The sequence below is a fragment of the Toxorhynchites rutilus genome, chromosome 1 (genome assembly GCF_029784135.1).
Source record: "Toxorhynchites rutilus septentrionalis strain SRP chromosome 1, ASM2978413v1, whole genome shotgun sequence".
NCBI lineage: Eukaryota > Metazoa > Arthropoda > Insecta > Diptera > Culicidae > Toxorhynchites > Toxorhynchites rutilus.
In genome coordinates, this window is record NC_073744.1 from 20,241,025 (window position 1) to 20,254,660 (window position 13,636).

Below are 13,636 nucleotides of genomic sequence, written 5' to 3' on the forward strand. Positions count from 1 at the left end.
CAATGGCCTCTCAACAATCACGTGTGGATTTTCTGAGCCCCATACACAGAAATTTTGGGTGTTCACATAGCCACCGAGCTCGAAATGTGCCTCATCGCTGAAGAAAAATTGATGCGAAAACTCAGCATTTTGCTGCTGCTGTTCGTTCACCCAATCGACGTATGCCCGACGCATTCCATGGTCACCACGCTCTAATTTTTGTACCAGTTGGACTTTATATGGATGTAGGTGCAAGTCCAAATGCAAAATTCGCCACAATGATGTGTTTAACAAGCCCAATTGCTGAGCACGCCGTGGAATCGAAACATTCGGGCAGCATTCCACACTGGCAGCAACAGCAGCAATATTTTCGGCCGAACGCACATTACGATGATGCACAGGTTTCACAATATCCGCGACGGATCCAGTTTATTCGAATTGACGCACTACATTAGCGATTGTGTGCTCTGTAGGCCGTCCATGACGATCAAAATCCGTCCGTAATGCTCGAAAAACATTTGCCGGTTTTTCATCATTTTTATAGTATAATTTAACAAAACTAACACGTTGTGCGATGCTAAAACGATCCATATTGTAAAATGGCAGACATTCAACTAACGATATGACGCTTTGGTTGACAGCTATGTCAAACGGTTGTCAGCGCAGGGCTGTATACTTTCGGAAGCCCGAAATGGAAAACCCTGTATATCATATCAAACTAATCTCAGAGAGTTTCTGATTCTATTGGTATGCAAATCATCCAAATCGGTTTGCGGATTGGATTTCCTAGTCGATAGTGGATTGGAATCACGATGAAGATCAACCTAGAGTTAGATAATTCTATTGCTCACGAGTATCGGATACGTCAGTAAACAAGGGATATGCTTAAGATCAGTCTTCAGAATGCAATGCGGTGCTGATGTGTAACAAGATTTGCTGAGCGAGCGAAGACAAAGTGGGCGCTAGAATTTAATGTGTATGTGGTGTGTGTGTGTGTGCGTGTGTGTGTATGTGTGTGTATGTAGAATGAAGCGCGCATCACACAAGTGAGAAGAGATGTTTAGTATCCCAGTTCTGCGCCGGGTGCATGTTGCGCTGCCGTGTTTATGAATTTTGAGCACTAGGCACCAAGAGAGAATACGTGTTTGTTTTGAACGCGCGCTGAGGAAAATTAAACTCAAGCGCAGCACTGCGTATGTTTTCTGAAGACTACTTGAGACAGATATGATTCGCAGTGAATAACGTTATTGAAAATGCAACATTTCTTTCAAAAACTCTAATAACAAACGCACACACGCTTCGGTTCAGAACATTAAATTTTTATTTCTTGACAGAGAGTGTATACACAGATTTCAGTTATCGATTTTCACTTGGATCTTGTGACCAGCGATCTTACTGTTTGGTAGTACACTGTTTAGCATATCCGCTAGATTCGTTAAGTTCTGCGTATAGCATCAATCCTACTATTGTTGTCTGTATACCTTCTTAGATGATCAAAATGTTTTTTTTGTTTCATAAAAAAACAAGTACAAAAGCTTTGCCTCCTGCCGCCTGGCTATCACAAAAAATCGGGATCTCATCTGCGTTATGTATGCGTGTGTGTATTTTTTTATCGGGTTCTCTCACTTAAAACGGACGTTAGTATTTGTTGTAGTATTGTTGCGAGTTACGCTTGCGTGTGCTCAAATGTTCCAGCTTTGGATGGATTATTTCATACATATTTAGTTTATCAGTTAACAAATTCTTTTTTTTGACGTAGGACTACGTCTTTCATTTCTATACCGGGGTGTAAAATCAAAGTTTCGAAACCGAAAGCGTTACGCCGGAGACCGAGATTTTGAGCGTTAATAGCTCCTAAACAACTGAACGAAATGGTATGATAAACACTTCATTCGAAAGATAAAATGTCTACGCGTTCTATACTTGTTACTTTTTGATCCAAAAACTTGTTTCAATAGCCTTAAAATTGTTCTCAAAACAGGCTATTGAAATCACCAATCGGTATATAAGCGAGCGCCGCTCGGAAATCCACTCAGTTCTAATTGAACAGCGATTGGAGCATGTTGTCGCTGAGCTCTTCGTTTATCATGAAAGCGCGGATGAACGGTGTCACCAAGAGCCTGTTTGTGCACCTTAGGCCAGAAGGGAATTCATCAGGAGGAGAGTGATGCCACAAACGGTTCCCCGGGAAGACATCGCTACACACACATACACGCGCGGAATTCTTTCCGTTTGGATGCCATTCAGCATCGAGAAAGTTCCGGAAATATCTAATCATTTCTGGAATATAATCTGCCAGTTCCTCTGGGAATTTAAAAATACATTCACGTGAAAGAGTTTATTTTAATGTTTCTAACCAAATAACACAGCGACCAAAAACATTTGATTTTGTAATTTTTCAACCAAGTGTAATTAGCAGGAAAGCTTCTAAAGATTATTCTTCCCCATCAGTAGGATATTTCCGTATCCAATATTGTATGCGCACGCAATCGATTATTGCTCAGTCGCCGAAAGTTTCGAGCTCAGAGAGTTCATTCCCCTCTAGATTGCCTTCCAAATTGCCATCGTCAATCACACACACAAAACATACTTAAGCGATATTCTGGTGGTGAGACGCATTCATTTTTCGTGAGGACATCGACAAGACAACATCGTTGCCTAACGTGCTGGACGAGATGGACGGCGAAGGATCGACACATACACGCGCGGAATTCTTTCCGTTTGGATGTCATTCAGCATCGAGAAAGTTTAGGAAAGATCTAATCATTGGTGGAAAATAATCTCCAAGATCCTCTGGGAATTTAAAAATACATTCATGTGAAAGAGTTTATTTTAATGTTTTCTATCCATGTAACACTGTGACCAAATATTTTTCAATCAAGTGCTATTAACAGGTGGTTATCGAGTTAGTATTAACTACTGGTGGGCTTCCAGTATCGAGGAAAATGTGGAAATATCTAATCGTTACTGGAAAATAATCTGCCAGTTCCCCTTGGAATTGAAAATTACATTCAAGCGGAAGAGTTTATTTTAATGTTTTCTATCCATAAAATATCCATATAATACATTTGGGTTTGTGATTTGTCAATCAAGTACAGTTAGCAGGAAAGCTTCTGAAGATTATTCTTCAGAACAAGGTTTTTCGTATCCTATATTGGATGCATAAAACCTTGTGCCTCCAACATAACGCTCTCGTTTTCGAAGTCCCCCAAATATTCATTTATTCATTCATTCAGAATGGATTTAGATTCAATTTCAAACAAATGATCTCTAAATCAACGATAGTCCTACGTCACCCTTGCGGTTATACCATAGATATAACCCACTTCCTGTTTTTCTTGCTCGGTTGCTGCTATCGTCAGTTCAATAACTTTGGTATTCCACTAAAAAATCTTATCGACTAGTTTTTTTTATTGAAGCTTAACTTGCTGGATTAGTTACGACGAGCATAACACTGCTCAATAATATGAGTTTCAAAAATATATTACCTTCAACAGATTGACAAACGAGTAACAACAGAAGAAAAAAAGTAGAACGAGAACGGGGGGAAGCTTAGTTAGACTACAGGAACGTTGACGTGAAAAATAAGCGCGAAAATGACTAGAAACAGTTTACACGACAATAAACGCGAAATTAGACTAGGTTTTTTTTCGTTCAAATAAATATCTTCAAGATAACTTCAATGCAAACGGAAAGCTTTTTTCTCGAGAATAAAGCTTGCGTAACTAGATATTGCACGTAGATTCAATCGCTTGTTGGCGATATATTATTTTTTTTCCTATTTGGCGTTTGAAGTATTTACAATTTTCTTTCTTTCCTTTTAGCTAGACTATAGGCCATGCTAGTGTTTCTGTTGGCTTATTCCTACTAATGTACCAGCAGATTATAATGAACGTGTGGCATCACTCGAAAATTTGATTCGGTCCCACAGAGGACCTCTATCGGAATGGAATGATATGTGGAAAGCTGTTTACAATTAAATCTCGAATGCTCTCCGCGACGATTTACTGTACCATATTTACGTATTCGGCACAAAGACAACCCATTTACCAAAGCTCACAGCGTGAAAACAATATAATATACGTGGACATATGATGACCGTGAAACTGAATAAATGTCCTCCACAAAGCTGCGCACACAACGATCAATATTCGAACATATGTATGTCGTTTCATCTCGTACTAAAGCAGCTGAAAGCCGCCGAATTATAAATAACAAATAATGTAATGCACGTGATATGTTAATGATTTAATTTACACACAGTTCGCGGGTGGCCATCCGAACAGCAACAGCTCACTTCAAACGCTGGGTAACGTTTGCTAACGCTACCGCAAACGCTTGCAGCGCCGAGAAGGGGTACTGGAAATCCAGCGTGTACGCGTTTCCATCGATGCGGCCAAATTGCATCACCTGTTGCGTGGAGGGGAAGTCCTTGAATAAACAATATTTTAGGTGTCGTGCACAAATGACGTAACGCGAGAAGGGGGGGGGGAAGTGGATCGGGGTTGCATAACTTAATGAAACACTATTCCTGAACTAGCGGCCCAGTACCATGTTTTAATAAGTGGGGAGTAAAGGAAATCGGGGGTGGTTTGTCTTACGTTACTTATTGTTACAAAGAGGAGGGGGAGGGGGTTCAAAAACCGCATTTTTAGCGTTACGTAATTTGTGTACCACACTTTACGCTTATAGTGTTACCTGTTTGCCACGGAACTCAATCTGGAAATTTTTGGCAGACTCTTGCGTAACTCGTCCACCAAAATCCAGCTGATATACCTGACTGTTTTCGTTCCACATGGGGGCCTTATTGTGCATCACGAATTCCCGCCTCACCGGAGCTTGCGGCTGGGATGAGCTGGTTCCATTCGGTTCGATTTTACCTCGTTTCAGCTGTGAAATATTGGGAAACGTATTAATTCAACTCTGATTCGTTTTGCACCGGGGCCCCAAATATACCTTTTGTCTCAGTTGCGCCTTCTGGAACGTTTCTAAATCCCGATACTGTTTGTTGGTGGTGCTGCCTCCGCTACTTTCCTCCGTTTGATTCAGCAGTTGATTCTCGTCGTCCGAACTTTCCGTCGTGGGTTGCTTCTTTCGTTGGCGACGATTCAACAGCGGAGAGTTCAGGATGTGCCGAATGGGGGAAGCACTTTGGTGTCGTTTGCTCTTTTTGCTGGGTGCAGGCGATGCCGGCGAGCTACGTGGCAGTCGTGAGTTGGAAGGTGATGACGGGGGCGTTAGGCGGCCTTCGTCCAAATCCCGCAGTCGGCTAATAATGTTCTCCAGGGTGGTGAGCGCTTGAGTGTGCAACGAAACGGTCGCCTTTTGTTCCACGGGAGTTATTTCCACCGGCTGAAGTGCAGGTCCCTCACCGTTATTGTTTTCCCCGTTGCTACTAGGACAGCTGTCGTTCCGCCGATGTCTTCTAGGGGATTCGTCCTTCTTTCGGCTCTTTCGAGTCTCACCGCTCTCCAGGACCTCAGCGTTCTTTCGACTCATCACAAGCGTGTTGTTCTCACTTGGACACTTCGCCGAATCGCCTCGGTTCATAGAGCGATGTCTTCGACTAAACAACGGACTGTCGGTGAAGCTGGTAACAATTTCGAAATTTTTACGCGCTTTGGATTTCGTTGGTGTGCTACAAGACCCGTTCGTGTCCCCACTGCTGTTATTATTATTTTTCTTGTCGAACAAACTTTTGCTGCACCCCGCGGCAGCACCACCACCACCACAATTGGAACCTTCCTGCAAAACTAAATCCCCATGGTTGGCGAATGCCGAACTTATATACTGCTCCAAAATCGACCGTCTCGGTTTTGGAGGAGCCTGCGGAGGCTTTGCACTAACAATATCCACGTATATATGATTCTCCTGGTCGTCTACGCTATTGTTTTCCTTGTCCACCTCATTCACCCCTTGGGCTCTTTGAACGCTACCGCCACCATTCCTACGGCACTTCACGCACACCAGTTCGGTTGAATTCACCGTCGGTGAGATCGTTTTACAGATCGAACAGCTCTTCGGCTTCTCTTTGCGGTTCAGTATAGGGGTCTTGGAAATTGGCTGACACGATCCGTTCACCCCGGGGAACTTCATCGATGGTCGCCGCTTGGAAGTCGTCCCGCCCGAAGAGCCCGCCGTCGGGCACGCCGGGGAGCGCATCCGCTCGATCTGGTCGGACGACGAGCATTCAGTCTCATTCTCTGATAGTTCACTCACTTTGGGCATCTGGCGGAAAAGATTGATCAGATCGCGGTTGATGTTCGGCGCATCCTGCAGGATGTCGCACGAATCTAGGCTCTTCGATTTGCAACCTTGCTGCAGGCGGGTTTTCCTAAGATCGTCGAAGTTCCGCTTGTATTTCTTCTGCCGTTTCTTGTCGACCAAGACCAACCGTTTGTAGGGGGTTTCCTTTCGCATCACCGAGAGAACGGCATCGCTCGGGACGATTTCCATGTTGTCTAGGTAGCCTACGCTGCAGCTGCGGGTTATGGATTCGGGTATTCCGCTTGCCACCACCGGAGACATCGAAATCACCGTGGGTGTCCGTTTCATGGAGGACACAGTGTTGGTCTTGTTAGAGGCTGTGGTTATGGCATCACCGGAACTTGTTTCTGAGACCACTGGCGTGACCGATGACGTTGAGGGAGTTTCCTCATCGATATATTTTAGATTTTGTTTCTTAGGAGTCCCAAGTTTGCTGCAGCTTGCTCCGGAGTGCGTCTGATCTCGACTGCTACCGCTGGCTGCTTTCGCCTCCATTCGTTCGAGATTAAGGTTCAGATTCAGAGGAACAGGATTCACGTGGGACTGATTGTTGACGCGGTTATGATCCGAAGACATCAGGGCGTTCTTCACTTGAACCATGTTGTTCACGTAGTCGGTATTGCTGGAATAGCTCATCAGGGTCGTCTGGCCGGCTGGCGGTCTATCGAAGATTATATCACTCGGTGCGACGGCATTCTTTGGCGATTGAAGCGTCGGTACCGATCCCTCGCAGTAGAGTGGTGAAATGGCTACCCGGGATTGACTACTGGACGCAGACGAAGGTCTACTGCATTGGCTAACTAGACTAGAATAACTAATACCGTGGCGTGGTTGGGTGGCGACCGTTCGTGGAGCTTCGGCAGCCTCCGGAGCATCTGGGTCATCTTCGTAGGATTCGGCTCTTGCCAACTGTGGTCCTAGCTGAGGCATCGAGGGTCTCGAGCTTGATGCGGTTGCTAGAGAGGAAGGCGTCGGACGACGTGGTCGTGAAGGAAATCGATTGGGTCTCGGGGACATTGGCGCAATAGGGGGTGCTGTTTCCGTCAGCTTGCGACTACTGCTAGTCGCATGCAACTGGACGTGATCTTCTTCGTCCTCCGAGAAGATGTTGGGATTGAAGTTCGGATCCGGTCCAGGTGGAAAGTCGTCCCGTAGTTCCGTGATAACGAGCGTCATCTGGCGTGGTTGTAGATGCAGCAGAGACGTCTTGTAGGTCACCTGGCCCAGGTTGGCTGGCAGAGTTTTCGCCAGGCCATGGATCTTGAACTTGGTGCCCCAAATGTTAGATGTCACTTCCACTAGCTTCACGTGCTAAAATGATAGAAAATTATTTTCAAATCACGCAACCAATTAATGAACAATACCTCCGGGAGAGTATCCAGGTAAGCTAGCTCTTCATTGTTTTCCGTGGAATCGGAGTTCTGATTGGGAGATCGATCACTATTGCTGGGATGTCGCTTTTTTGAGCGTGCCTTTCGCTTCCTGGACATTCGGGGGGATCCTGAAAAAAGCGAGCCTGATGAGAGTGCTTTGCGACCTCGGGATAACAGAAGACATACGACAACCATCGTCTACGTCGCTCTCTGAGCTGTCCGATCGTCCGTTGGTACCACTGGTCGAGTGACTCGACGCAGAAGAACTTTTGGTGGTTGTATTCGTGGAGTCCGATGAATACGTGCAGAACGAGGATACATCTGGAACATGGGACGAAATCATGGTCATAATGTCATAATGCATAAACGCAAAAACGTACCATCTATTTGGGGATCAAAAATTACAAACTCTGGTCGGATTTTGGACGTACGTTTGCCCTTTAGAAGCGGCACCAGGCCACCAAGAAATTCCAGATACAGTGTGTAGCATGTGCCCGAGCTCTGGTTGGCTTCGTCATCGTGTCGTATCATTGTACAGTGCAATCGTGTCGAGCAAATCGGAGGTCGAGACACAAACTCGCGCAGCGACTTCAAATCGGGAACACAACACTGAAAATATGTCACGATTTCTGTGATTTTGTCTATCTAGCATTCACGCACCAAAAGCTTACCCTTATTGTTTGAGCAAATAAGTTACCTATTAAGGCTTTGATTCGTCCTGGAAGCGGTAGCTTCGGAAGCATTGCTTCCGAGACGAGTGAAGATTGTACCTGCAATCGACAGAACAGCTGCAGAGACGCTACCCGGCGGGAGACCCACGCGATGTGGACCTGTGTTCCGGTAGCGATGAAAATTCGCTTGTCGTTATGGCCCCAAGTGAGCGCCGATACCGGAGTCTGTAACGTAAAACGAAACTACCATAATCGGACGATCTACCGAACATTCAGCTTCACTACTATTACCGTATTGCAGGGTATCCTCGCAGTGTAGAGTAGATTACCCGATTCAGTGTAAAACTTCAGTATGTTATTGTATACTGAAACACCGTTGACATCAGTTATTTGTAATCCGGGCACGAGTTCGCTCCCGGCAACCGCCAACAGTTCCCGTGAATTACTCCACTCCATTACAAACCCCAAGGCACCGTTCATTCCGGTGTGTATGTGACACGGGGAAACGTCATCAAAAGACTTCAACAAATAGATATAACCGTTTTGAAAACTAACCGCTAGTACAAAAGAGCGTTTGGCTGCAAAAAACAGAGAAACGTTGAAGCACAGTACATCTTCAACAATGTCCAAACATACAAGCATTGGTGACGCCAGGCTCGGTGTCTTCACCTTCCTCCATTTTAAACTTCTCGCATGACCACGCCATCGCAGTGATTCCGACCTCCGAACACAGCTGCACCTGCGAAACCATCGCCCCGTGAACATCCATCACAATGATCTGACCCTGAGTGGTACCGAAGTACACTTGCTGATCGTCGGGCGTCCATATGCCGCAGGTGATTGTCGCATCGAGATTTAACATTGAAGACCAGTACCGTTGGCCAGCCACCGAACCGACCAGCACGAAGCCATCCTGAAACGCACATCAACCAATTAGCAATTAGTTCCCCGTTTGCACAACATCATCTCCTCATCACATCACACCACACCGCATACCTGATAGCAAATGAGCGCCATACGACCATCATGAGACCACGAGAAATGTGTAACCGGTGTGTTTCTATCGTTTATCAGCTCCACGCTCCACCGACCCTCGTACTTGATCCACACGAATATGATTCCCGAGCTGTCACAGCTGGCCAGTTTCTGGTACGGTTCGTTCCATTTCACCAGGATAACCTATTGGCACGAGAACGGACGATTAGTGTGCTAAACAATTAAAACCTAACCCCCAGGCAAACACCTACATCCGACCGGTGCCCCCGAAGATTGTAGTTCGTCCTGAGCGGGTAGTCTACATTCTTCTTGCAGTGTGACGTCGTGAAGGTAACACCGACAATGCCGCGAACATTTCCCGTCGCCAGCCATCCCTCCTGGTAGTAGTTAGTGCGATTCAACTTCCAGCCTTCCTCCTGTAAATAAAAAAGAAAAAAAAACAAGAATCGAAATTAAACAACTTCAACACATAAAACAAAGAACCAAGGCTCCTCCGCCGTCAGGTATGAGAATTTATGGAAAAATATAATTAGTTTTCCCCGTCCCGTGCAACGGCCCGGATTATTCGCGCTTCATCCTCTCGGTCTCACTTCTTTTTATTTCGTTTTTCTAAATGAGAAAACGATTGGAAAACCTGCTTTCCTTCTGTCGGATTCATCAGAAGATGGCTCAAGCTCGCCATCACAAATAATAAGGACGCAGAATCAGCGGCATTAGTTCATGAGTTACCCCCATTAGAAGAATAAAATTTTCTTGATGGATTAGTTCATGACAATGCTGTCGATGCTCAGGCGAAGCGTTTCCCTGATGATATCGTGCCTTCGTTTGGTATGGCTGAATTTTCTCTTGCACTTCTGTCATGTATAAAGTGACCAGATGGTCAGAGGTCTAAAGCGGGACACAAAAAACAAAACGTTATGTGCACATAAACCACAGTTTAGCGAGTCTAAACTGATCAGTATTATTTTTTTCTGAGTATCGGCACTCAGTTGTGATTTTTCGGTGGTTTAGATTTTGTTCACGCCCGAAAATCATTCGCTCAATCAGAGCATTTACGCCTGGCAAGCGCGATTCAAATTCTACAATTTTTTTTAAATTACCGAATGCTCGATTGCTCGAAAATTCCAATTCATTTTTCATCGATTTTAGTGCTAACGTATGCATTCAAAAAATGGACTAATTTCGGATGGCGATGAAAGATAATTTATAGGAACAAATTTCCTTTATATCTTACGTTTATTAAGTCTACAACAAAAATGATTCAAGACTGTTGATTCACAGCAGCAGCACTGTCAAGCAACTTGATGATTTTTTCATATTGTAAGCTCCACCCCACAGCGAAGGAGTTGGACATCCTGAGGCACTTTGTGTCCGCCAGATATAGCCGATCTGGTATTTACAATATCATCTCTTTGCCGCTCCTTAAGCCAGGAGATCGAAGCAACCGGCCAAACGGTGGAGAAGAATCTGGCCAAAATGGACATTTTTATGCGGAAGCGACAGACGAGACCGGCCGTATCTGAGCAGCAGGCAATACCCTAGAAGGAGTAGCTTGAGGTGCTGGTGACAAACTTCTTTCCGGCGAAAGAAGTGAAAAACTTCTTTCCGTACTCATAATGAAAGACGAGACGTACTTGATGCTAGAATACAACGAATGACAGGGGACCGGGTACTTTACGTTCCCCAGGTAAGCGATGAAGTCGAATATATCATTCACATCATGTTCTCGAAGAAGGTCCTTCTCTGACAGACGTGAAGGGAATGTCCAAGCCGCTCTTCTTTCGAGTCATATGATGAACGGGAAGATATATAGTACGAAGTGCTTGCTGGAGTTGGGAAGGTGATGTGGTCTTTATGCCGAACCTAGGATCAGCCCATTATGCCAAAAGATCACTGGAGGATGGATCGGCTGGAGATAAACGTTGTCGCGAAGACCACCAACCTTCTCAACATTCTCCAGCTGCGCCCGATGGAAAACTTTTGGGCGAATGTCCAAGATAGAGAGACAGACGACCACCAAAGCCACGAAAAGGTAAAATAACACGCCGATGTACGTCTTTTCATCGGCCATGGTTCAGCTTCCGGCCAACTTCCGTAAGACCGCCCAGCGCTTCATTTACGATACTTCATCAAACAACTCTGCCTCTTCTTGTCGTGTATACACTAGTTTTTCCGGCTTATTTAAAACGTTGAGCCCTGACCGAGCTAGGGGACCAAAGATGAGCTTTTCGTCTGACTCACGTTGCCCCTGCGGATCAATAGGGGACTTTTATAAAAATCATCCTCCAATTTTGTTACTGCCGCTTCCAGTTGACACTTTCTAAACAAAAGCCCAATGTCGGTGCGATGGAACCAGCTCAACGTATTAATCTTTGGATGCATTAGAAGCGCTCTTGAACAGTCTGCCAAATAAAAGTTTTTTTTTGAGGTTCATCAATTTAAGAAAATCAACATGATCAAATTGTGATATTGAAATATATTGATATCGCGGGACATTTTGGTTTCTTTTGCGAAATGCGGGACGTTTCGCGGGACGGAATCTTACGCGGGACATTTTGTTGAAATGCGGGACTGTCCCGCGTAACGCGGGACGTCTGGTCAGTTTAGTCATGTATCAACTCGGCTCCGGGGTCAGAGAGGATCAAATTCAACTTATTGAAAAACCTACCTGATATAGCGAAGAAACGTTTGTTAAAATTGTTCAATGTTTTTCGTGAGCAGAACATTGCTCCCATGAGTGGCGACAGATCAAAGTTATAGCTATTCTGAAACCCATTAATCCTGCGTCTGATTATAATACTTATAGACCAAAAGCAATGCTTGTTTGCATTCGCAAATTATTAGAGAAAATGGTTCTATATCGCTTAGGCAAATAGTTTTTTTGTACATAGCATCGAAAGTGTTTGAAAATGCTCGAACAACAGTGAAAAGATTCATGCAGAAATGGTCTCAATGCAACTTTTCTGGTCTGGCTTCTGACGAAGATACTCGTTATCGAACCCAGAACACCGTTAGTGATTGTAATATTTTACTGAATTACTTTACATAAACATAAGTATGTTTCTTTCGATGAAACACACACTGGACCAAATCACCTCACATCAAATTTTAATGTCTTAATGCTCTCAAATTTTCTCTCTGATTATCTCTTTCATTTTATTAGGGTAACACGGGGTGAGTTGGATATACGGGGTGATTTGGACCACCTCTCCATCTCGAAAAGTACGGCTCAACTTGGATTTTTTATAATGTCATCTCTTTCTATTGTTGCACCCTACGTACCTAACGTAAAAAAAAACTTTGGAAAAATTCAACATGTGGAGGAAAACGAAATGGATTCGAAATGGTCTCAATGCAATTTCTATGGTCAGGAATCTGGCCAAGACACCTTGTATCGATCCCAGAACATTGTTACTGATTGTAATATTATCTTGTATCACTTTACATAAACATAAGTATGTTTTTTTCGATGAAACACACACTGGACCAAATCATCCCACAGACGGTCCAAATCACCCCGCATCAAATTGTAATGTTATTTTAAGATATATGGTAGTTTTAAGCTTGATATAATGATCAAACATTGTTGATTGAGAGAAAACAAGTGTAGCTAAGTGTACAATGTGATTTTTTTTATTTAGACCGTATTGGTTTGGAAATATTAGGTGATTTGCTTAGGCGGTCCATATTCCCCCCATTTCCCTTACATATTTGGTAGTTTGAAGCTTGATATAATTAATAAACACGATTGTTGATTGAGAGAAAACAACTGTAGCTCAGTGTAAGTGTGTGTAAGTTAAAAGAGTATCAAGTTTTTTGCAAGGAATATAGAACAATTTTTTTCTGTTAAGGATTTCCTATTAAAATGATGATTTTTTTGAGGATATATTGAAATACTTTACTCGACTAGTATCGAGTAAGTACTAAGAATTCAAATTAGCAACAAACATCAATCAATTATTTTGATTCAATATTAGAAGAAACTTGGAACTGTCTTCAGGGATCACCACAAATCAAATATAGTCAGAGTCGCGTGCAGGAAAAAAAATCCCATTGCTAACGAAATCGACTGTTATGCGAAAACATTTCGAATCGATAGCAATCACGTTCATTATGGTTGGAGGTCATTAAACTCCAACTAGATCCCCCAATTGGCAAGGTTTGCTAGAGTTTATCTTTCACCTCCTGACAGTAATGTTTGCAGTGAAAAACTGTTCTCTGAAGCTGGCCTGGTGTAGGAAGCAAAGCGTAATCGGTCGATTAAACCATTTATAATAAAAGTTGTTAAATCATGAATTAATGCAATGAGTTCATATCAATTTAATTTTGAATAAAATGTTTTATTTTGTG

General features: G+C 43.7%; 1 protein-coding gene across 1 annotated transcript in view; it reads right to left on the reverse strand.

Annotated features, from left to right (window-relative positions):
• Nucleotides 1-1,285: 1,285 nt before the first annotated feature.
• Nucleotides 1,286-13,636, reverse strand: part of LOC129769107 (tubby-related protein 4) — a 125,909-nt gene continuing 113,558 nt past the window's right edge. The window contains exons 3-13 of the mRNA XM_055771147.1: nt 9,538-9,702; nt 9,287-9,469; nt 8,927-9,203; nt 8,582-8,868; nt 8,291-8,515; nt 8,000-8,228; nt 7,806-7,940; nt 7,611-7,747; nt 4,936-7,557; nt 4,678-4,869; nt 1,286-4,389 (exon numbers count right to left, since the gene is read on the reverse strand). Coding sequence (XP_055627122.1) covers nt 4,273-4,389; nt 4,678-4,869; nt 4,936-7,557; nt 7,611-7,747; nt 7,806-7,940; nt 8,000-8,228; nt 8,291-8,515; nt 8,582-8,868; nt 8,927-9,203; nt 9,287-9,469; nt 9,538-9,702 — 4,569 coding nt within the window. The 3' untranslated portion in view covers nt 1,286-4,272. The remainder of the gene's footprint in view (nt 4,390-4,677; nt 4,870-4,935; nt 7,558-7,610; nt 7,748-7,805; nt 7,941-7,999; nt 8,229-8,290; nt 8,516-8,581; nt 8,869-8,926; nt 9,204-9,286; nt 9,470-9,537; nt 9,703-13,636) is intronic.